The sequence below is a fragment of the Mirounga leonina genome, unplaced genomic scaffold (assembly GCF_011800145.1).
Source record: "Mirounga leonina isolate KUSES-001 unplaced genomic scaffold, KU_Mleo_1.0 Mir_418, whole genome shotgun sequence".
NCBI lineage: Eukaryota > Metazoa > Chordata > Mammalia > Carnivora > Phocidae > Mirounga > Mirounga leonina.
The window spans coordinates 638149-661751 of NW_023270739.1; the positions used below are offsets into that span (position 1 = coordinate 638149).

Below are 23603 nucleotides of genomic sequence, written 5' to 3' on the forward strand. Positions count from 1 at the left end.
GCATCAGGCGAGGCCTGTCTGTCCCTTCCCTGTCCCCTCTGAGGTAGTCTCTCTGGCAGCAGTGCTCACAGGTGGGGGTGACCCTGGGTGCTGGGGGAGGGCTCTGATCCACGTCTGCAAGGGAGGCAGCAGATACTTGGGTTAAGGGTGTGGCCCAGGAGGACCCCAAGCGTATAATTGCTGGGGGGAGGGGAAGCGAGCCAAGAATGGCTATGGGGGTGGGTGGTCTCTGCCCTGCCACCCCCACCCCCACTAGAGACTGGAAGCCGAGGGTCCACCACCACCTGTACGGGACGTTCTCCCGCACCCCACCCCCACCCTTGCAGGCGTAGAGGAGCGGCCAGCCCAACCGCAGGTGTCTCTTCAGAGACGCACCCTCCCCTGCGGGCCGCCCCCCCCAACTCCCCGCACCCAATCCCCCTCCCCCTGACCAGTCCCAGGAGGCCGATCGGAAGGAAGCGGGCCTGGGCAGGGGTGTGTGTGTGGGGGGGGTGGATGTGTTTGTGTGTCACGGGGGAGGGAGGAGAAAAGGGAGGGGAGAGCCCGGGAGCGAGGGAGAGAGAGCGCGCGGCGAGCGAGGAGGGCGGGCGGGAGGCGGATCCTCCTACCTGGGGCGCGCTCGTTCTCTCGCAGCTCGCTTGCCGGGGCCGCGAGTCACCTGGGGAGGCGGACAAGTGCGGACACATTGGCCGCCGCGGCGCTCGGCGAGGCGCGCACGGCCCCAGGCGGCTGCGCCCAGTGGAGGCAGCGCCCGCCCGCCCGCAGTGCTCCGGCCCGGCCCCCGCCGGCGCTCGTCGTGCCCAGCGATCTCTCAGCCCAGCTCCGAGGTCGCGGTTCCCGGCCCAGGTCACTACCCAGGCGCACGCGGCGGCGGCGGCGCCCCGGGCTCACCATGGTGGCAGCGCGCGCAGAGTGCCCGCGCGTCGCCGGCCGCCCGAGCCGCAGCGCTGGCTGAGAGCGGTCCGCCGAAGCCCCCTGCCCTTGCCAGTTCCCTGCCCGGCCCGCGCGTCCCCTCCGGCCGCCGCTGTCTATGGCGCAGCCCCCCTCCCTGGATCATGCACAGAAACTTTCGCAAGTGGATTTTCTACGTGTTTCTCTGCTTTGGCGTCCTCTACGTGAAGCTCGGGTGAGTATCCCCGTGGGCAGGGGCCGCAGCCCCGGGTAGGGGCAGCCGGGAGGAACCGGTCCCAGAGGGTCGCAGCAGAAACGTGGGGCCTGAGGGGGCACAGGCGGCCCTTGGGGATCCGGGGCTGGCCTGTGTGTCGGACCCTCGCCCCGGCCCAGCAGAGACGCCCCCAAGCCCCACGAACAGCAGGTACTCCCGAAGTGCGCCGAGGACAGGGCTGGTGGAAGGAGAGCAGGGCGCGCAGACGGCGGCGGCCAGGCTCGCGGGTAGCGGCGAGCGTGCCCGGCGCGTACTTTCACCTGTTTGGGCTCCAGGCCCTGGGGGTGGGACGCGCCTTCCCTCCCCCGGGCTGCGCTGGGCGCCGAGCCCGGGCCGAGCGCTCGCCGTCTGGAGGGCGCGCCGGGGCCAGGAGCCGGGGGCGTCGGGCGGCCGGGAAGGCCTGAGCGGGCGGGGAGCGAGCACCCCGGCCGCGAGCCTGCAGGCCGGGGCACCTGCCTGGGCCCTTCGACCCTATCCATCACCCGGACGTGTTGAAATTGCCTTGACAACTCGTCCGGCTGGCTCGGGATGGGCCGCGCGGCGGGCCCGGCCGCCTCGGGCTCGGTCCGGGGCCCGCGCCCCCGCCCGCCCTGGGCCCTCGGCCCGGCCCCCTCTCGCTGCGCTCCCCCTCGCGCGGCCCGGCGGGCGGGCGGGCGGGCGCCCGGCGGGCCGCGCTCGCTGCTCGCTGCGGTAGCTGCTCCGAGTCGTATTTCCACATTCCTGAACCCAGCCGAGTCCTTACCTGTTGAGCTGCGATCTCCTTTAGACAGAATCTGTCTCGGCCTTGCTCAAAGTGGGGGTGGGGGGCCGATGTGACCGTGAGGGGGTGCGGTGCACGTCGCTCGGGGGCGCCCACGGCCGCGGGCCCTGCCGCGCCTTGCGCCCCTACTGTGCGCCGCCGGGGCCAGGAGGCAGGCGGGGCCCTGGCCAGAGCAGAGCCGGTGAACAGTCCGGCGGGAGACGGAGTCCCGGTTTCCCAGGCTGAGAGGTAGAAGCACCACCTGATAATCATCTCGTCTATCGCCGGTGCTTCTGTCGCCCCCTCCGCCATTTTAGAGATGGGGAAACTGAGGCCGGGGGCTCCAGAGGCAGGGCTGGAAGACCCTGTCCTAGCCTCAGTTCTGCAGGCCCGGGCTGGCATGCCTACCGCTGCTGGTGGTTCTGTTTATTGTGGGTCTGTGCAGGCTGTGTCCCTGGGTGTTTGTCTACGGAGGTGAGGGTGCCTGCACTGAGTCCGCCAGGGGGTGGGGGTTGGGAGGGAGGCACTGTTTTGGATCTGCAGCCCCTGCAGTTCCTCTCGCTGTACCCCCCAAAGTAATGGGCAGCCCCTAATGAGGCTCTCTCTGGTTCTCCGCACTAAGGCTTTGTCTGCTCCTGGCCATCCTAGATTTAGGTCCGCGTTTTAAGGATCAGGAAACTGAGCAAGGGAGGCCAAATCACTTGTCTCCGAGAGTAATAGGCAGAGCTAGGACTGGCTCTGGCCTCCACCACTGACCTCTCCTCCTAGCACCAGCACCAGTTTCTCAACAGGAGTCATCCAAAAGAACACCCCCCCACCCCGCCCCCCCAGCCTGTGGGAAGTGCTCTATGACCTTTCCCTCCCCACCCCAGGCAGCAAAAGGAGCTCGAGGTGGTGCCCAACCTGGGCTCCCAGGGCTGGTTGCAGGGCTCAGAGGCCTACATGATGGACCTACCGACCTCCGGACACAAGGCAGCTTCCCTCTCCCCTCTGTAAATGGGACTGCGGCTCTGGCCATCCTAAACAGGGTGGTGGCCCGTGTCTGAGTAGAGAGAGACCAGTGAGTGAGACCCGGCCTGTGTGCCTGCCTCTCTGGGAGTGGGCAAGAGAGCCAGGCGCTGCCTTCTGCCTCCACTCAGGAGTCCTGGTGTGGGAAGCTCCCCCCTGACCCCGCTGTGCCCCCTAAAACACACACTCCTGGGGGGAGAGGAGAAAACCTAATCTCCAAACACCCTGTGGAACCACATCCGGGAAAACCAGGGAGCCACCACGGGATCTGCTAAGGGGAGGGGGCTGAGCCTCGGCCGCTACCTGCCTGCCCACCTTGGAGCAGGGGTCTTGCTTTCTTTATAGTAAAGCCATCTTGGCCGCACAAGGCAGGGAGGAGGGGGGAGCTGGACCCAGATGTGACCCGAGGGGTTAATGACTTGGGAGTCCAGTGCAGTAAAGATGAGGTTTGGGGTTCATTCCTCCCCCTCACTCCTCATTGGTGGCTTTGGCTGGAGGCTTTAATCTCCCAGGCTGCCTCCCTCATCCGGGAAGTGGGATCACAGTAGCATGTCCTTCACCGGGTACTGTGAAGATTCGTCCTGGGTGCCTGCACCCTGGAGGGAGGGGGACCCAATAAACACCTGTGAGCACAGCCAAGCTTTCCTCACTGTTAATGACCTCAGTATCAGCACCCTGGGGACTCCTCCAGGTAGTGGATTTTAGGGCCATAGACGTTCCAAGCCAACGTCAGAGATTGCATGCCCTGGGGGGATATTCCATGATCATGCCCTCCCCCAACCTACACCTGTGTGTGCACGTTTATGAATGTGCATCGGGAACCTCCCCCACTCGTGCACACGCAGCCACCACACAGACGTGTAGCCCCTGGGGGAAGCTCCCAGACCAGCAGGGTTGGAGAACTCTGGCCTCACAATCCCTTTGGGGATCAGGGCCTCAAGAGTCAGTTTGCCTTGGATTTTGAGCAATTTCAAAACAGATGGCTTTGGGGAGTCACAGTTCCTCACTTTTGGACTGAGCAGGCTCCAGGCTGCAGCCCTCAGGGAGGCCAAGCCAGGGCCAGGACAAGCCCTTGGAATCCAGGCATCCTCTGCCCACTGGAATGGGGTTACGAAGTCCCAGGATCAGCCCTGCTCCATTCCTGCCCTGGGATAGGCAGAGGGATCCAGTGGGGTGAAGGTGAAGGGGGCAGCCCCCTGCTTCCCGCTGCTGGGCATGAATCTGCATGCCAGGTCTAGAAGATGGGAAATGCCCCACCCCTGGACCACTGGCCATATCTTCACAGACCACTCTTGTCATCATCCCTGCCTTGTGCTTTCGCCCCAGCTGACAGGGTCTACACTGTATCTGGAAGATCATTCATATATAGCCAGGCTTGGCAGACAATAGGAGGTGGGACTCAAAACCTCAAAAGAGGAGGTGGGTTTCTGGCCTTTAAAAAAATCACTGGAAGAAGAAGGATTGTTTAGGAAGTGTGTCCTTGTGAATCTGCTCCTCCCTACACCTAACCCAACCGACCCCTCAAAGGAGAGCAAAAGAAGTGAGACGGGGAAGCCAAAGTTGGGGGCCTCTGTGAACCAATTAGGGGTGCCTTCTCACCGCCTCTCGAAAGAGGCACTGAGGCAGGACCCTACAGAGACACCAGTGCGCATGTGCACAGGTGGGCCCTGCCTGGCTGGGCCTGGTTGGTTAGGGTGAGAGTGTGCGACTCACAGCCAGCCTAACCAGACCCAGGGGCGCACGCAGCCGAAGGGCAGCACCCACAGCGCATCTGTGCGCACACACCTGCGCCCTCACAGACGCGCCCACGCTCCCGCGGGCACACACAGGCACATGCAGGCACATGCATGCGAACACGAGAACCCACTACCGAGCACAGCCCCCCAAGAGGACCGCACGCCCCCGCGCGGTTACGCGGCGGTGCCTCCCCCTAGGTGCACCTTCCAGAGCAGGCCGGAGCCGTGCGGTTCGCTGAAGTTGGGCGGGGAGGTGGGGGGATAGGGGCCGGGGCAGTTTGGGCAAGCCCTGGGGGCGGCTCCTGTCGCACGCTCCGGTCAGCCTCCCCTTTAAAAAACCCGCCCGCAGAGGAGGCGGATGTAGGGGCGGCCCGTCCAATGGCAGCTGCGCGCCTCGAGAGACTTGGAGACTTGAGCCAGAGCGAGCGACAGAGCCGGTTCCGACCGATCGACGGACGGAGGGCTAGACAGCCGCCGAGGCGCACCCGCTGCCCACTGCCCGTCCCCTCGCTCCACACTCCAGCCCCAGCGCCCGCCGCGGCCCCGGCCCCAGCCCCAGCGCGATGCTCGGCCCTGGCGGCGGGGCACGGACGAATACTGCGCTGGGGCCCGCGCGCCCGGGTCCCTAGCGCCTGGTGTCGCCGCCCCACCTCGGGGAGGGCCGCGGAGACCCCGGCCTCAGCTGGCCCAGGCGTCCTGCCCGCCGGGCCCGCCGAGCCCTTCCAGGAGCGCCGGCCCACCATGCTCCTGCTGTCGCCGCGCGGCGCGCTCCTCTCCGTGTACTGCCCGCAGATCTTTCTCATCCTGTCCAGCGGCAGCTACCTGTGAGTGCCGCGGGCCGCACGCGGGGCGGGTGGTGGAGGAGGAAGCCCTCTCCTCGGCCTCCGGCGCAGGAGCCGGGCGGGTAGGAAACTCGGCAGCGGAGTCCCTGGGCGGGGCACCGGGTGCCCGACGCGCTCGGTAGGCTGCGACTTTGGGTCTCCTCGTCTGCCTAAGGCGCCGAGGTGGAGGACGTGGGGGGCGGCTGCAGCAGTGAGAAGTTACGGCTTTGGGGTCAGAGAGAGCGTGGCCCGCCAGAGGCCCTACTGCCCGGGGGGACCAGACTGTGCGCACCGAGCGCGAGGGCGGGAGGGCGCGCGGCGGCGCGGGGATTCCCTGCGCGGTCCCTCCGGAGTCCCGGCCCAGCGGGATCCCCTTCCCTTTATAAATCCACGGGGTCGGGCCGCGGGGGCCGCCCTCGGGAGAGCCGCACGCACACGCCCGCTCCCCCGCGCGCACACCGGCGCACACGTGCCCTCTGCGCCCCGCCAGACAGCGCCCAAGCTGTCCTCGGTGGCGGCCGCGGCTTCTCGCGCCGTCCCGCCGCGCTGAGCCGCCCGACCCAGCTACTGCCTACTCCTCACCTGGGGGCGAGGGGGACGCGCAGCGCGCGTGCGGCTGGCCGAGGTGCGCCCTGGGGTCCTGGCCGAGGCAGCGCGCGGAGCGTGGGCGCGCGTGTGCGTCGGGACGGGCAGCGCCCACCGGGCTCCGGGAAGCTCCAGGCAGGGCCGGGCCGGGCCCAGGGAGCCGAGGGGGCGCGTCGGCGCGGCAGCGGCTTCGCCCGATTCCTAATGGGACGCATATGCTCTGGCCTCCGATTTAAAAAGAAGTTTGATTTATGGAACCGCCGTTTGGGGGAATTTAAGCTGGATGCTACTGATTAAACCTCAGAGCTAGTTCTCCCTCCCCTTCTCTCCTCCCCTCCTCCTCCCCCTCCTTTGCACGCGGGCCACGTCCGGGGTCGCCTAACGCGGCCAGAGGGGGCAGGCGCTGCCTTCCCGCTCCGTGCGCCACCCCCACCTCCCGCGCGGCCGCAATCCTAATAAATGCCGTGCCCCCACCCCCTTTTAATAGAGGCGCAGCCAATTTCTCCTCCAGCTCCTAGGAAATTACTATCCTACCCGTTTTCCTTCTATAAATAGTCGCGCATCTTGAAACAAAAGTTCGCAACCGCAGCCAGATGCTGCGAGGCCCGCGGTTTCCCGGGCTGTGGGACATAATTACAAGGTCCAGGCGCAGAGAGTGCTCCAGGCCCGGCGGGCAGCCCGGCTGCAGAGGCATCGCCTGGGGAAGGTGGGGGGGGGGGGGGGGGGATAGGCCGCCCCAGGCAGGGAAAGGGGCCGGATTGGGACCGCCTGATCTTTGGGGAATCAGGCTAGGAAAGTCCTGCTTCTGGCATCCCTCCTGGGAAATGGATCAACCAAGGGGGCCTTGGAATCCCAGCCTCCAGTTCTCAGAGGTCAGAGGTCGGGAAGCCTCCCCCTCCCCCTGAAAATCCCCGCATCTCAATCTTAAGCTAGAGAATCAGCAGCTACTATGCCTTAAGAAACCATTTTTGGAGGCAGCTGGCTGAGGTTTGGCGTTAATGGGGAGGTGTCCAGGGGTAGGAAACCAGGAGTCCTCCGGGGGTTGTCTGGAGTAAGAATCTGAGAGGAGGAGGTGGGCAAGGGGCTCAGGAGCTGGAGAGAGTGGGACCAAGCAGCAGTGAGGAGCTCTGGGGCAGGTGGTGGCCAGTATGCATGGGTAGACCCCAAGTTTTCCTTCAGGTTGGCTCCCGCAATCCAGGCCTGCAGTGATTACCATCTGTGCCCACATGGGCTCGCTCCCTGCGTGTTCACTGCCACAGCTTTGTTGGGAAAAATTCTCCAAAGGCGATAGTTTTCCAAACGTTCCTGGGCCAGTGCGGAGGTCCAGGGTATGTGGTGGGGGGCAGCAAAGCAGACTCTGCCCCCTGCCCTGCCTTCGGCGACCCCTGCTCCAGCACCAGCCCAGCCTGACCATCAGCTCCCCCCGCGCCCCCCCCCCCCCCGGCCCTGCCCCGGGGAGAGAAAGTGCTGATGCCAGGCTTTCCTGGGGAGAAATTCAGTTAGCTGCTCCCAGGAGCAAGAGAGGGAGCTCTGGGGTTTCCCCTGCCCCGTTTGGTGGGTACAGTGCTGGCTGGGCCTGGAGGAGGCCACGGTGGGAGCAGGGCCCCAGGGCTGCAGATGACAGTGAGAATGGTGGGAAGACCCTCGTGGGTGGCTCTGCACTGATACCCGGGTGCAGCTGGGGCGGCCTGTGCAAAAGTGCTTTGAGAACAGTTGGGGGTCAACAGTAAGCCCACCTCACTACCCCGGGAATACTTAGGCAGGTCAGCCCTGTGGGATCTGAGGATGCCAGGGGCAGGAGGGGCCCTGGGCGGAGGCTTCTTTCTGCCTCAGAGAACTTTCCAGAAGGCATCCCACTGCTGGGATCACAGACACTGGTGGACAATTGATCCTGCCCTTTTCATCTGGGCTGCTCTCCCAGCTCCCTGTCTTGGGCTGTGGTCCGTGCATAGCGAATCCCAGATGCATGCCTGGGCCCCTGCCACTGATTGGGTCGGACGGGTGTGCTGGCCTGGAAGGGCCCTGAGCCCCCGCCTGATGCTGAGCTTGGCTGGCCTTGTGAGGCAGCTCTGGCCAGCCTTACCCTTCTCTGCACCACTGTTGTCAGGGCAGAAGCTTCCACGGCCAGTGGGGGGTCAGCGAGGGCCCCAGAGAGGGCAGGTGGGGGGCCGCAGGTCAAGAAGAGGGCTGCGGTGCTGGTCAGCCGGTCTGGGGGCCTCGTGCCAGGACCAGGCTGTCTCCTGTCCTGGGCAGGTCCCTTCCCGTCTTGGCCTCCCTCTCCCAGATGTGGAGGTTGGCTACAATGATCCCCCCAGGTCTTCCGGTACGAGCCTCTCATGGTGACCGCCCGCTCTGGGGAGCTGAGTGAGTCATGGGTGACGGGGCGGTTACTCACCGACCACCTGGCTGTGGGGGGGCTGGGGGGCACTCACCACTGCCCTGCCAAGGCTGGGCCTCTTCCCGGCTCCACCGCTGTGGCTTTATTGGTGGTGCCAACCGCAGTCCCAGAAACGCTGTGGGCACGACCCCGGGGGGCGGGCATTGCTGAATCAGGCCCCCTCCCCTGGCCTCGGAGCCTGTGTGGCAGCAGAACGGGGCCGCCCAGCTTAGTGTGCATTGGTTTCCCCTCGGGAGGAGCAGCTCCCAGCCTGCAGGCTGCGTCTGCCCAGGTGTGGGAGTTGCCCTGCTGTGTGGCCTTGGGCGGGTCCAGGGGCTTCTCTGGGCCCCAGTCTCCTCATCGGTGGTCGGTGGTGGGGAGATGGAGATGCTTCCTCTCTGCAGGCGCATGTTGGGCCCACAAGCCTCCGGGACTCCAAGGCACGTGTGGCTCCGTGCAGTGACTTATCCAGGGGGTTAGCTGGGCTGGAGCAGAAATGGAGTTTCTCCCGCCACAAAGCGCTCCCGGGGCCTTTGCCACGTGGGCACGGCTCATCAACTGCTAATCGAAGGGCGGCTGGTGCGCTCTGGAGATTACTTTTGACCCTGTGTGTGTGGGGAGGAAGGGCCAGGAGGGGCGGTGGGCGCTCATGTGCTTCCTCCAGGCTCATGTGTGCCCTGCAGCCGCGTTGAGGCCCCGCAGGGGAAAGGCTCATTTTCTGACCGAGTTTCCCTTGAGTCCTCCCTGCTCTGGGGTTCCCATCCCTGCTCTTCTTCTTGCTGCCTGGGTGCATTCTGTAACCTGGCTGTGCCCTGGGGGGCCAGGGCCAGTGGGACTCAAACTTCTGGAGTGGCCGTGAGGACTCGGCAAGCAAATGCAGAGACGTGCCCCGCCGGGTTCTTGGTATACAGTAGGTGCTCGAGAGATGGGGTCACGCTCAGCCATTAGGAGCAGGGCGGCTGGGCAGCTGGGACGCAGAGGGAGGACTGGTGGCTGTATTTGTTCCGGGGAGAGTGTTGAACTCTCTGGGGTATCTCAGAGGGCTTCCTAGAGGGGGTGGCACCTAGATGAGCAGAGAGGCCCTCTGGATGTCACACAGAACCCAGGGTAATGGCCGTCCCGGCTCTGGAACCAGTTCTGCCACTGCCTTTGGGAAGAAATTCGCCCTACGGTGGTCCCACAGAGAAAGGCGTGCCCGGGCCCCTGGGGCCTCCAGGGGTGATCAGGGGAGGTGCGAGATGCTCTGTGGGGAGGAGACCACCGTGAAGGGAAGCGATTTTTGAGGCCCTGACTTCTCAGTGTTTCCACACTTGGCTCCTCTGGGGACGCTGTGGACACAGACCCAGCAAATCACACAACATGTCCCACAGAGCCTCACGCCAGCCTGCGGGGGCAGGGGCCAGGGCCACATGGCCTGTGGGGAACCCAGAACTCCTGCTGGGGGTCTGGGCCAAGGCTCTGTTGTTAGGCTAGCCTGGGTGAGACCCCGAGGGTGGTGGCAGGGGAGGGAATGGGATGGGGTGGAGGTCTTGATTGTAGAGACCCAGACCTTCCGTCAGCTCAGGTTTTGGGGTGTACCCAGAACAGGGCCCCTTTTTGTGCGGCCCGTGGCCAGTCACCTAAACTCTTGGGACCTCTCCCCCCGCCCCAGGGCAGATGGAGGGGCTTCAGCTAGTTGCCCTGGAGCCTCCATTTTGCATGGCCCTGGGTCTGGCTCAGATAGGACTCAGCGCCCCCCCGCCCCCCCTCCGCCCCAACTTCCCCAGCAAGGGACAAGAGGCTGGGAGTTCTCTCTTGTCAGATGAAACCTCGACCCAGGGCTCCCTCAGCCTGATGAAAGGGTCATTGTGTGGTGCGGGCCGCCCGCTGGTCAAGGACAAAACCTCCGTTTGTCCTCCTTCCCTGGCGCAGGGTCTGGGGCCTCCCCTTGGGCTGGCTAACAGGGTGGGGGTGGGCACAGGTGCGCTCCCTCCTCCCCTTCTCCATCTTCCCTGTCTCCATCACAGAGCTGCCTAGCCTGCCTGGGCCCCCTCCCGGTCTTGCCCTCAACGTGGGGTGTCCTCAGCCTCTGACTTGGGGGGGAGCCCCAGGCCTGGGCCACTGGGCCAGCCCCGTGGTTGGCAGGGGGTGGTGAGCCGTCCAGCCCTGGAGGCATACAAGCAGATGCAGGATTGAGGGCCAGGGATGCCGGGCAAGAGCCCTGCCTGGAAGGAAGCCAGCACTCACGGGTCCTCTGTGCAAGGCAGCCATGGGGTATGGTTGGCCCGCTCTGTGACAGGGGATGCAGAGGCCCCGGGAAGGTCATCCCACAGGCTCAGAGGTGGAGCAGTTAGATTCTGAGCACTGCTGACGCCACGAAGCACTCGGTCGGAGGATGTGAGTGGAACACACTAGAACTATGCAGCCAACTGGGCATCCTCCTGCAGACCCCGAAGTGAGAGGTGCCCGGATCAGGACGGACAGGACACCAGCTGAACCGGCAAGCAGCTCCCCAGGCATCAGCCGTGGTCCGGAAGGGCCTGAGTCAGCATTCCCTGGCAGTCCCATCCTGATCAGACTGGGGGCCTCCAGCGCTTTTCAGACCTCACCCCCCCTCCCCAGGCCACCCCTGGTCCAGACGCTCCTCCACAGCCTCTCAGACCAGAGGTGCTCTGGGTGCTGGAGTCCTGCTGCGTGCCCAGCGGGAGCTGTGAATGAGCAGGGCCCCGGGGAGAAGGAGCCTTGGAACAAGGGTGGGTGGTGTCTCAACTTGCCCTCCCAAAGCAGGCCTTGGGGCTGCCGGGGTGCGGGGGGCCACCATGCTGAGGGGTCTAGAGCTGAGATTTCAGCCCTCACTGTCCCAAGTGGCAAACAGATGAAAAGCTCCTCTGAATGGGAGTTCCTCCAGAAGGAACTGCGTGCCCACCAGACAGAACCCTGACGGCTCTGCGTTCCACCTTTGGAAAACTCAGGTCGTCTTGCAGAGGCCTTCTGTCACGGGGCTGAGGGGTGCACACCAGCTGGGGTCTGCTCTGAATTTGTTTCCTCCCTGGCTGCCTGAAAGGGGGAGCTAAGCGGGGGGGCCCCCTACTTGGGGCGGGTGAAGTGAGAAGTGTGAGGGGCAGAGCGCCCAGTAACTCCCTAGGTCACGCTCAAGGTGGCTGAGCTCATGTTCGAACCCAGGCCTGTCTGCCTTCTCATTCACTGTGTGGGTAAGAGAAACCAACTACTCCGGCTGGTTAGAATTGTTTAGGGACCAGGAGTCATGAGGCTCTGAGCGAGGGCTCTCTCTGTCTCTCTCTCTTCCCTGCCCCCACCTCCCCACGTTTAGACTTGGAACCAGAGGGGCACCTTTCCCTCCAGGTGTGTGAAGGGACCAAGAGGCCCTCAGATTTCTGCTCCAGGGTCCCTCCCCGCCTTGGGCCCCAACCCAAGGGGCCGTGAGACCGGCTTGAGCAGAGAGAGAGAATGTAGTCCCCACTGGCCCCTCATGAGCTTCTAAGTTGGGCCAGCATGTGTACACATGGTGTTTTGCCACGTACCACGGGCTTCGGGCAGCCCTCCGCGTTTCTGCCTTGGCCTGTCGCTGTGGGTGGTGGGTCTCGGTGCTTCAGGCCCCTCTGTCCCCGCCTCCCCTTCCTGCCAGGCCCGGACACTACTCTACTCCGAGCTTGCCCTTCTTAGCAGCGACTGCAACCCCCGAGCCAGGCGAATAAGGCGTCCGCGGGTGTAACTGGGAAGCTCCCCTCCTCCCCCGTCATGTATACAAAGCCCTGTGGGGTCCTACAGAGCAGGAGCCTGACCCATCTGCAGTGAGGGCAGATCAGGGGAGACTCCTCACAGAAGGTGGCCTCCGACCTGGGCCCTAAAGAATGTGCTGGGGAGAGTGGCGTTCTTGGCCGAGGGGCAGCTGTGGGGTGGGCTGGGGGCCCGGGGAGCAGGCTGGGGCAGTGGGAGGTGAGGTCACAGCGGTGATAGTGCAGCCCCAGGCCTGGGTCTCAAGGAGGGCAGGGATGAGCTGCTTCACCCGCGCTAAGGAGGGCCCCTGGGTATGAGTGCACCAAGCAGGGGAAACGGGGAGGGGAGGAGGCTGGTCCCGCCGCCCACGTCTGATGCGGGTGGGGCCGAGGCCAGGGGACGGGCTTCCCTGAGGCAGGACCCACAGGGTGGATGGGGGGCACAGTGTGGCTGAGGGGGTGCCGTCAGCACCCTTGGAGGCCGGGCCTGGGGTAGTAGCTGCAAGTAGGTCACTCCTCCCTGCCCCCCCGCCCCCCACCGTCTAGCACCCAGTGCAATACTTGGTGCTAAGTTGGTGCCCAGTAAACACCCTCTTGGATGGTCCGATGGCGGCCTCTGTGTCTGGGTCCCAGCGAGGCCCGTTGACCTGGTCAGGACCCACTTGCCCAGTGGATGGCCCCAGGTGTGCGGGCCCCCAGTGCGCATGGGTGGGCACAGGGTGGGCTAGGGGGCTGGGTGACTTCCTGGCTCCTTGACTCAGGTCTTCCCAGGGTGACTTCACTGCTGGCGGGGAGCACCGGGAATTTCCAGGTGCTGCGGACACGCCCCCCTTTGGAAGGAGCCCACGTCTATCACCTGCCATCCCCTTCTTCCCTGGGGGCCCGTCCTGTGGGCCGTCCACCCGTGGCAGGCCCCGCGGTGCGCTTGAGTGCCACACCCGTGGACCAAGCCCCCGTCACAGCCCTGGCAGAGTCATCACCCCCTTGGTGGCACTGCCCGGGGGTGGAGCACGCTGCCTACGCCCATGCACAGGCTAGGGCACCAGCAGCCAGCCTGTGTGGGGGGGTGCCAAGGAAGTGCCAAGGAGTACGCATCGGGGAGCCCGGGGGGCACGGAGTCAGCAGCCTGGTTCTGGTGGCTCACTCTGTGCCCAGTAGCTTAGAGCACAGGGCGTGGGGGACCCCAAGGAATGCCAGGTCAAGCCTGCTGTTGGTCATTGTCTGGGGAGGCGTGCTGGGCAGAGGGCTGACAGCTGCCCCGGGGCTCCTGTGTGTCTTCTGTCGCAGACCCTGCCTGCCTGGCCATGTGATCAGGCAGGGCTTCACTCCAGGCCGTGGCTCCTGGAGGTTGGAGGGTGGACCCCCCACCCCCCTTCCATTAGCTCCTAACGGCAGCCCCAAGAGCCAAGAGGCAGGGAGTGAGGTGTGATGATTGCATTGCTGGGGACATCCTCCTTGCTGCCCAGCGTCTGCCCCAGGGGACCTGGGCCACCAGTTGTTTGCCAGCCCCTTCTAGAGGGGTGGGGAGAGCCGGCGGTTCCAGGCGAGTCTGAGTGTGAGCCCAGAGCGACCCCTGGCTCCCTCTCACTGCCTTCCTTCAGAGGTGGAAATTCCTGCAGGGGGAGGAGGAGGGGAGGAAGAGGGGAGGCTGAGGAAACAGGTCCTTAGGGCCTGGGGCAGAGAGCCCAGAAGTGGGGAGAAAAGCCGCAGGGCTGGGTCCTGCTCTTGGTGCTGATACCTAATCCCTGCCAGGTGTCTGTGTGGCCTTGGACGAGAGGTGGAGGCTGGCTGCGGAAGGCAGGGGTGGTGCTCAGTACTCCGGGCCACTTAGTGACGGCATGGGGTGGGAGGCGGGATTGCTGAGCCCAGGGAGGGGTTCTGAGGGTGCAAGCCCCCAGAAGTGCTCACCACATCATGTGGCTCATCACAGCCAAGCCTAATGAAGGGCGGAGTGGGCTGCTCCTGGGGGGGGGAGTGAGCACCCTGTCCCATAAAGCATCCAAGCGGAGGCAGTTGGCTGGGGTGCCCTGGTGGCCCAGGAATTCTCAGAGGGAGCAGTGGGATGCTTAAAAAGTACGGTGGGTGGTGAAGGAGCCTTGCCCAGGGTGCTCTGGCCCAGAGCGGTCCCCAGGTTTGGTAAGAGCAGGGGGCAGGGCTGGAGAGCTGGGGAGAGCCTGGGTGGGGCTGGGCTCTGCTCTGAGGTGCCCTGTGGCCAAGGCAGGCCCCCGCCTTCACCCATTCCTAGAAAGGGGTCCTCCAGGATGCTGGCCTGAGGCCGGGTCCCGGGATTGGGAACTCAGCCCTGCTCTGCACTCTGCACTAGGTGATGGCCCGGTGTCCTCTGCCTACAGGGACTCAGCCCCCAAACCCTCTGCTCAGACCATGTCCAGAGTAGCCCGGAAGGCTGAGGCGCTGGCCGACCCATCAGGCGCCCAGACTCCCAGCCTGGCCATGGGCCAGTTGCCCTGCCAGCTTCCTCCCACCTGTTCCCCTCGCCTGTCTGTCCATCCCTCTGTCCTGAGGTTTCAGGTTGACATCCTGGTCACCCAGGCCTGCAGGGTGCCCCGGTGTGACAGATCTGGGGCATTAGGGCCTAGGCCGAGGCCAGGTCTAGGGGTCACATGCCCTATGTGGCCTCATTTTTCATGCACCTTGAGGTGTCAGTGTCCGCCCCTGAACCACGGGAAGTGAGGAGAAAGGCCGGGGGTAATTCTGGGAAGGTCCACAGAAATCGCAGGAAGTATGTTCATGGCCTGGCCAGACAGGTATGGCTGAACCTCAGCCCCCAGCAGCCTCCTCAGGAGACTGGCTTAGCTGTGACCATGCTGGGAGGGAGGACAGAAGGGGAGGCCAGGGGCAGGCTTTTCGGAGGAAGAGGCACCATGCTGGGCCTGGAATCCTGCCCGGCTGCTGGAGGGGTCTGGGCACCTCTATCCTTGCTGGTCAGTGTGGCCTGAAGCCAGGAGTGTCATGATGGGCCCTGGATGCCCAACAGAGGCCTGGAAGGTTCTGAGGTCAGAGGTCAATGGCCTGGGGTTTTGTGGTCACAGGGAGCGGATGAGGTTCTGGTTTCACTGACTTAACAGATGTGGGGGCTGGATGGACCCTCTGGACCCCATGCCCCCTCATCTGCAGCTCCCTGTGCCCCCCTGGGTGTGCTTGCCCACCTCTAGCAGCCTCAGCCCTGCCCAAGACCCCTGTCCACTAGGGTCCGCTCCTGCTTTCTCCCAGGAGTGCTTGGTTTCCCTCCAGGGTGGGGTCCCAGAATGCCAGGCCAGGAATGCCAGCTATGTGGGGAGGGCGGGCGGTTGCCCGCCCGCCGGGGGCGCGAGGGAGCAGGCGGACGCTCCGCTCTCTTCCCTGGGAACACTGCGGGCAGTGAGCTGAGCGGGGCAGTGGGCTGGAAAGATTGCAGCAGGGAGGACCCATGGTGGAGGGAGCCAGCCTACAGGAGCCCCACCCGCGAGCAGGGGGCTCTTCTCCCCATTGGGCAGATGGGCAAACTGAGGCCAGTGAGAGTCAGCGGCTGAGCAGACCTTGAACACAGGACCCCAAGCTCTGAGAACTCTCTTTAGGATACAGCCACAGGTATGGCTTTGGTCCCTCACTACACAGGCAGATGGGAAACTGAGGCCTGGGCAGGGCAGGGAGGGGTAGAGGGATGGCTTCATTTGCCAGCTCGGCCCCTTCCTGCCTCCACCCTCTCTCTGCACCTCCACTGGGGAACCCCTGCCCACCACCCATGCGGCTCCCTCTGGGTGTTCTCTGGGAGCCCCGTTCCTCATCCATAAAGTGAGGCCGGCAAGGTCCACCCTGAGGAGCTGCGGGGCAGGGGTTGGGGGGGTGGGGCAGGGTGGGGGATGCCACTCAGGAAGGGGGGTCATTTTGGCTTGTCCCTCCCCTGCAGGGCATCCCCCCACCCCTTCCAAGTTCTTCCCGCCCAGGCCAGTAGGGGGAGAAGCCACTGGCCCAAACAGGGCTGATCGTCCCTATTTTCAGATGGGAAGACTGAGGCTCAGAACAGACCGTAAGGGCGGCCTTCCCAAGGTATGAGGATGTCCCCAGGCCCCATGCTGCCCACTGAACAGGACCGAGAGCCCCAGCAGGGGAGGGAGGTGAGCAGACTTAAGGAACACCAGGAGGACAGGTGGGCTGAATGCCCCCGGGCCTTTGCAGTGGCCGTGTCCAGCTCTGCCCCATCTGTTCTGTGTCATCCTGTTCCACCCCACAGAGGAAGGCTGTGGGGACCCCGCTGGTGCCAAGCTCTGGCACTGTGCTGGTGACTTGAGCGGTCTGCAGAGTGACCCCAGACCTGGAAGACATTCTTATCCCCATTTGACAGGCAGGAGCACTGAGGCTGCCACCAGCTGCGGCCCCACGTGACTCCTACCGGCTCCAGAGCAGGAGAAGAGCCTCTTCCGGCCCACCTGTGGCTGGGAAGTTCTGGGCTGACCCCTGCCCACCTGACAGAGAAGCTGGCGGGGGGGACGTGGGGTGGGCAGGCGTGGGGGCCAGCTGCCATCTTCCCAGGTATTTGCTGGGTTACTTCCTGGACAAGTGGACCCAGGCCCGCCTCCCTGGCTGATCGCAGATAATTAGAACATTCTTCAAATATTTTGCCGGAGGATGCCCGAGAAGGAAGAATTATAAAGCGCCCGGGGCCAGGAGCGTGGGCTGTAGGAGCTCTGGGCAGCTGGGCAGCCGGGGCCAGGGCCAGGGATGGGGCCCCAGAGGGAGACAGGGGATCTGGCCCAGGCTCGACCAGCCTGTCCCCACCTCCCTGGGAGCTGGGGCTGGGGTGGGAGTTCACGTCCAAGGCCAGCTCAGGGCTGGGGTAGGTGCTGGGCTGTGTTGGGGATCCCTGCCCTGGGGAGCTCATAGCTTGTGGGGGTGGATAAACCTTACCCCAAATGGCTTTAGAAAGGCCTGAGGGGGTCAAGCACAGAGTCCTGGCCCCTTGGGGGGCAGGTGGGTGAAAAGGTCTCCAGGAGGAAGGGCTCGGCCGTGGGGAGGTCAGTGGGTCTGGAAGGAGAATGAAAGTGCAAGGGCGGAGTGATGGAGGAGGAGCAATAAGGGGGTGCCTGGGGCTGACCTCATGGCTGACACGCACATCCCTGACAGCTCAGGGCTGGGAGGCTCGGCTCAGGCTCTGGGGCTGCTGTCCAGCTATGCGGGGCAGGGAGGTCGGTGGCCCAGAGGGCAGAGGAGGAGGGTGGGCTGCCCGTGGGGAAGCCCTTTCTCATCACCGCTGACCTTCCTAGAAGTGGTACTCGCCACCTGAGCAGGGGGAGGGGGACCCAGGAAGGGGCAGATGTCCCCTGGTGGCCCCCCTCTGGTTCCTGTGGCTTGTGGGGGAGGGGGCTGGGATGTTGAGGTCCAGCAGGCTCCGTCATGAGGTCTGAGTTCTGGGAAGCACTTGGATACTGCGTCTCCCCCATGGAGGGCTGTCCCGGTCCTAGCCTTAGGAACATTCCCAGGATTCTGTGGTTGGTTCGGGGCAGGGGCTGCCCCAACCCAGAAACCTGGGAGCGGGGGCGGGCTGCATTACAGCTGGTGTTCGGTCCAAAGAGTAGGTGCAGAAGAGGAGCTGGGGCTGGGCTGGGTAGGGGGCCCTGATGTTGGGGGGGGCATTCCCCCTCTACTGGGACATCTCTATCCTGGGCTGTGGTTTGTGGGGTCGGTTGCTGGGGAATTTGTAAAGAGAAACGGGATACTGAGGTGGAGCTGCCTGGGTCCTGCGGCCTCCTCAGGACACAGGCCACATCAGTGCCCATAGTTTTAGGGCCCTGTGCACAGATCAGATGGCATGGGGCTTCCTCGGGGTCTGAGAAGCTGGTCTGCCACGTGGTCCTGGGCTTGCGATGACAGCATTTCTCTGTGGCTCTTTAAATAAAAAAGGCACAACTTGTCCAGCCCCTGGTAATGCCAGTGGATCAAAGCCCTCTGAGGGCCACCTCGGGGTGGCCTTATCCCCACAGGCCCTGGACCCACTCTGCCCACCTCCCACGACTTGATGTGCTAGGCCTTCATATGGAAGGCTGACGTTTTCTCAATCACACGTAAAATGGCAATAAAAGCTAATTTTTAATCAACCTGTAGCAGTCTAAGTGAAAGCGGGGGTATGCTATGAGTGCCCCAGCCACCTGCCCGCCCAGCCTGCAGCCCCCCGCCCCACTGAGGATGTCTCAGCTGCATCTTGCTCCCTGTGCCAGCTGGGGTCACTGTCCCTGGAAGGGGTCCCCTCAGCAGGTGTGAAGGCTTCCATTCGTGCATTCCACTCATTCACTCTGCCCTTCTCTCATTCACTCGTTCCGTGATGACCACTGAGGGTCGGTGCCCAGTGCGGTGCGCAGTGGGGGATGAGACAAGGCCCCTGCCATCCTGGGGCCAGCAACAGGGCGGGGGGCTGGCCTGTTTGGAGAGAGTTCGTGACTCAGCGCCTGGCACGAATTGGGGTCCTCCTTCAGGAACCACTTGGTGAAGGCTCCCCAGTGTAGGTTGGCCTCCAGTGCAGCCTCCCTGCGGACCAGTGGGGGAGGATGGCTCTCCAGGTAAACAAGTGAGCACCCCCTAATTATCTTTGGGACATCCTGTACTTTATGTAAGTTACATAAGGGACATCCCCATCAGGGACAGGGATGAGGAGGCACAGAGCCGTCTGGGGGGCAGGAAGTGTGGGTCCCAAACCCTGTTCCCTACCCTCCCTCCCTGAGCTACTCAGCAAGTGGCTGGGCCTTTCTGGACCTCTGGTTCCTATTCTGAGGGAGCAATAGAGTAATAACAACAACAACAACGATAATAGTAACAATAATAAAACACCTTCCCCCTGAGGGAAGCTCTTATCCCAGAATCCAGCACATGGTAGGTGTTCACTCTGCCTTGAGGCACTAACTTTGAATGGCGTGAGGGATTTGGCTCCTGGGACAGGATTTGCAGGGTCGTGACCTCCTGAGTGAAGCAGGGCTGTCCTGTGTGGAGGGGGGAGGATAGGATGGCTCTAGTCCTAGGCATAGGGGGGACACTGGCTCCCCCATCTTTCTCTTCGCCGAGCCTCAGCGTCCCTGACTGTGAGGTGACCCAGATATTGTTCCCCAAGGAGGTTGGTGGAGGGGGGCTGCCCCTTGGCCAGAGTGGGGCTTGACCTAGATGAGGTCTTAACCGGATTTGGGCTGCACTCTGGCCCAGCCCGGCGCTGCCTGCAGGGGGCGGCTGGCCCAGCTCACAGTGGCCCTCCACCAGCACCTGCTGCAAGGTCCGCACACACTGACAAGGCACGAGGGGATGATTGTGAACATTCGTATTGCATGTCTTAAGTGTATTTTCTTTATTTTAACTTTTATGAGAAAACGCGAGAGTTTTCATTCTGATTTTGCCAGCCCTATGACGTTTTGTATTGCAAAATTTTGCTTTCTTGTTGAGATGTAACTTACGTAAAGTACAGAAATCTCGAGTGGACAGCTTGATGCGTCTTTACGTGTGTGGGCACTCACGTAAACCATTTCTCAGCTTGGGCTAGAGAACAATCTGGAACCCAGCAGGCTCCCTCGGGCCCCCTCCCCGTCCGTGCCTCCGAGCTCAGGGTAACTTCTGACTTCTGGCTCTTCCGCTCGGCAGTGGGGGAGAGTCACTCCCGTTGTCACACGTAAGCTGCTCGTAGCCTCCCGCCGTGTGAATGTCAGCTCTGTCATCCTCCTGCTGAGCAGTTGTCCCAGCTTGGGCTGGAGACGCCTGTGCAGGCCCTGTGGCGAATGTGAGCACCAGCTGCCCCGGGGTGTCTAGACCCCGGGCTGAACCTGCTGCGTCGGAGGGAAGGGCCGGTCCAGGAATGAACCCAATCGTGGTGGGTGCAGTGGTGGGTGTGGACCCCGCTGGTCCTCGCGATAAGCCCAGCTGGTCCCTGATTCCCACAAGGGACTGCATCCTGGGGGCTCAGTGAATGGAGGTCAGTGATGGGGCCCCAGTGAGGGTTAATAATGCCCAACGTCCGTGACCTCTCATCATCGGCCCGCATCACGTACTCCTCCCAGCAGCCCCGATGGGCCGGTGTTATCAGTAGTCCCACTCCGCGGATGTGGAAGCCGAGACACAGAAAGTTTAAGCAACTGACCAAAGGTCTCACTCACGTTCCCGCCCTCGGCCCCACAGGGCTGCCCGGTGGGTGATGTGGTACCCGGCTAATGTCATAGCAAGCGTCCCACCCTCCTGGCCTCTTCTGCACCATCTGTCGCCTGGCAGTGGTCACCTCGCCCCTCACCCTCCGGCATCCCCTAGTCCTAGAGGCAGCCCTGACCCCTTGGGACCTCTGGCAGGTAGGAAGCTCTTTGTCTTGTCCCTCGGCAGGCCCTGCTGGCACCCCGTGCCCAGTGCCAGGAAACAACAGGGAAGCGCATCCCTGCGGGTCCTCTGCCGGCTTCGGCACCTCTGGTTGGAGATCAGAGGCCCGCCTGCAGTCCCCGGGGACAAGGAAGAAGCCCCTTGTCCTGCAGGCTCCCTTCGTGGGGCTGGCCCAGGCCGGGGCTGAGGAACAGTTCCAGACTTTCAGCTTTGCCCGCTCCTCCTGGCATCTTACCTTTGTCCCGAGGCTCCCGAATAGTGCAAGGAGATGAGTCTGGAGCAGAATTTTCCACGGAAAAAGTCAGCGACTGAAACCGGAGGGGCCAGCCCGGCCTCTGTGTGCTCAGGGCCACTCAGAACCTCCCTGCTAGCTCTCCCGGGGGCACCTGGGTGGGCAGCTGTGGGCCGAGAAGCCACCCGGGGTGATCTTGCTGCTTGGGGGTGAGAGCCAGGCCCACCCTGTGGGCGGCTTGCTGAGATGCCCACAGCATGCCCCCACTCCCAAACTGCCAATTATTCCAGGACGCAGCCTGCACTCGCCCTCCTCCCCTGCTGCTCCTCGCCCCTCCTCCACTCCTCCCTGCTCCCCACTCCTCCCCCTCCCACCATGTCCCCTTTCCCCTCCCCCCCATGCTTCCACCCTCCTTGCCCCTCCTCCAGATCACCAATTTCAAGTTACCATGTATTTTTGCCCCTTTCCACTCTGGTGGATTCCCTAAAGAGGATTCCCATAACTGCAGCCCCCGCCTAACCCTCCAGGTGGAAGAAACAGTGTGGCCAAGGCTAGGGGTGTGGCTGGCAGGGCCATGCCTTCTCAGGGAGGGCAGACTCCCTGCGAACGTGTGGACTGTAGGGGAGGGAAGGGGCAGGGTGGCTGAGACCTCAAACTCCAGCAGTGGAAGCTGTCCATCAACCCGGAACTGAATTCATGAATGACCTTGGAGGATTTTAAGCAAGAGAAAGATTTAAAGCTGTGTTTCGAGACTAAAAAGTGGGCATTGTTTCCCGCTCTAGGCTCTCGTGCTTGGTATGCCCCTGCTATGGGGCACCACGCTGCCTCCGCCTGAGTTCTGGAATCAGAGACCGGGCTCTGAGCCTGGCTGTGCAGCCTCAGGCACGTCCCCTCGCCTCTCTGAGCTGCAGTCTGCACAGCTACAACATGGGGATGTAAGGAGAGAGGACTGAGACCCAGCAGAGGCCCGTGTTCAGAATGGGTGTATTTAATTTTGTGAGTGGATAAACCCCCACATTCTAAGGGAGACAATTTCAAAATGACTTCTGAATTAGCAGCCATTTCTCAGTATTTATGTTCCTGGCACAAAATACTGTGTGACTGTCTTCTCCGATGCCTTTACTTCACCTTTGACCCGCGCACTGGCTGCTGGGGGCCGGCTGGGGGCTCCCATGCCCCCTGCTCCATCAGCCTCACATGTCCTGGGAAGCATACAAGCAGGGATCAGCTGGGCAAGGCCCCTCTTGCCCCCTCCTACCTATCCCACCGATGTCCAAGGGTGCAGAAGTCCTGTGTCTAGATAGACTTTTTAAAAATTGTGTTTAAAATACACATAAAATTTGCCACTTTAACCATTTGAAAGTGTGTCACTCAGAGGTGTATAAGTGCATTCCCGATCACCTCTATTGGGCTCCATAACTTTGTCATCACACCTGCCAAGCCAGCGCTCCCCGTGCCTCCTCCCTGCAGCCCCAGGTGACCGCGGGTCCACTTTCTGTCCTTTGCCGGACACTTCATGCAAATGCCATCATACAATGTGTGGTCTGTGTGTCTGTGTACTCAGAGTACTAGTTTTGAGGTTCCTCCATGGAGCATGATCCATACTTCAGTCCTGCTTATGGCCAAGTAGCATTCCACCATATGGATAGACCACAGTCTGTCTGCCCATTCAGCCGCTGGTGGACATCCGGGGTCTTTGCTCCTTCTGGCTCTTGTGGACAGTCTTTGTTTGAATACCTGTCTTCAGTTCTGGCATAGACCAAGGAGTGGAATTGCTGGGACCTATGGTAATTCTGTTTCACTTTCTGAGGAACTTCCTGACTGTCATCCGTGGTGGCTGCCCGCATTCCTGTTGGCGAGGCATGAGGGCTCCGATTTCCCCACAGCCTGCCAACACCTGGCACTTTCTCTTGTTTTGACCAGGGGCATCTTAGTGGGTGTGAGGTGGCACCTCGCTGGTTTCGATTTGCATTTCCCTCATGAGTGAATTTAGGATCTTTTCACTTGCTCGTTGGCCATTTACGGCTCTTTGGAGAAATACCTATTCAAGTCCTTTGACCATGTTTAAATTGATTATCTTTTTGTTATTAAGAGGCAGGAGCTCTTTCAGACATTATCTTTGAGTATTTACTCATTTGTTCAGCAATTCCACGAACGGTCATGGGCAGCTACAGGGGGCAGCCCCGGGAACCCCAGATTTAGTTGGGACCTGGCCCTGCCCTCAGGTGCTTGTGGTCTGCTGGGAAGGCTGTGGAAAGGGCCATGGTGAGAGCCCAGTGGTGAGGGTGGTACTCGAGAGACAGGTGCCCACCGTGTGCTTCCTCCGTGCCTGGGGGCCAACGGGTTTGAGCTCAGGGGACTTGCACTTGGGCACAAGTCAGGTAGAGTTTGCTGGACAGAAAAAGGGAGAACGAGCGGCATCCCGGGCAGAGGGACCAGCACAGGCAAAGGTGGCAGGGTGGTCGGAGGCCAGATCCCGGGAAGCCTCTGATTCTACACCAAGGAGCCTGGGGAGCTATGGATGGGCTTTGAGCAGGGGAGTGACATGGTCAGACCTGGGTGCTGGCGGGGGCTGGGAGTCTGCCTGGAGGCAGGAGACCAGGGCTGCAATGATCTGTTTCGGCCCCTGGGGTCCATCCTCAGTCCCCTGGGGTCCCCCCATTCAGAACCCATTTGTCCAAGCTCCTACCCCCAACAGGGTTCTTACCCCAAGCAGTGGGGGGCTCTGCAGCCTGGAGACTGCTGGAAGAATTTGGGAGCGGGGAGCTTGCTTTTAGCATCTGGGATCCAAAGCGGGCTCTGTCCCGAGGCCTGGAGGCTGGTTCCCATCCATCTCAGTTCCCCGGGTCGGTTTTCTGAGCATCTACAATTACTTTGGGCTGAATTCCCC

General features: G+C 62.8%; 1 protein-coding gene across 2 annotated transcripts in view; it reads left to right on the forward strand.

The window, feature by feature from the left end:
* The first annotated feature begins 1055 nt into the window (after positions 1-1055).
* Positions 1056-23603, forward strand: part of WNT7B (Wnt family member 7B) — a 47333-nt gene continuing 24785 nt past the window's right edge. Inside the window, exon 1 of one of the 2 annotated variants that reach the window (XM_034987308.1) lies at positions 1056-1126. In XM_034987308.1, the coding sequence (XP_034843199.1) occupies positions 1056-1126 (71 nt within the window). Of the gene's footprint in view, positions 1127-5389; positions 5473-23603 lie in introns of those variants that run through there. The other variant, XM_034987307.1, reaches the window with a different exon arrangement.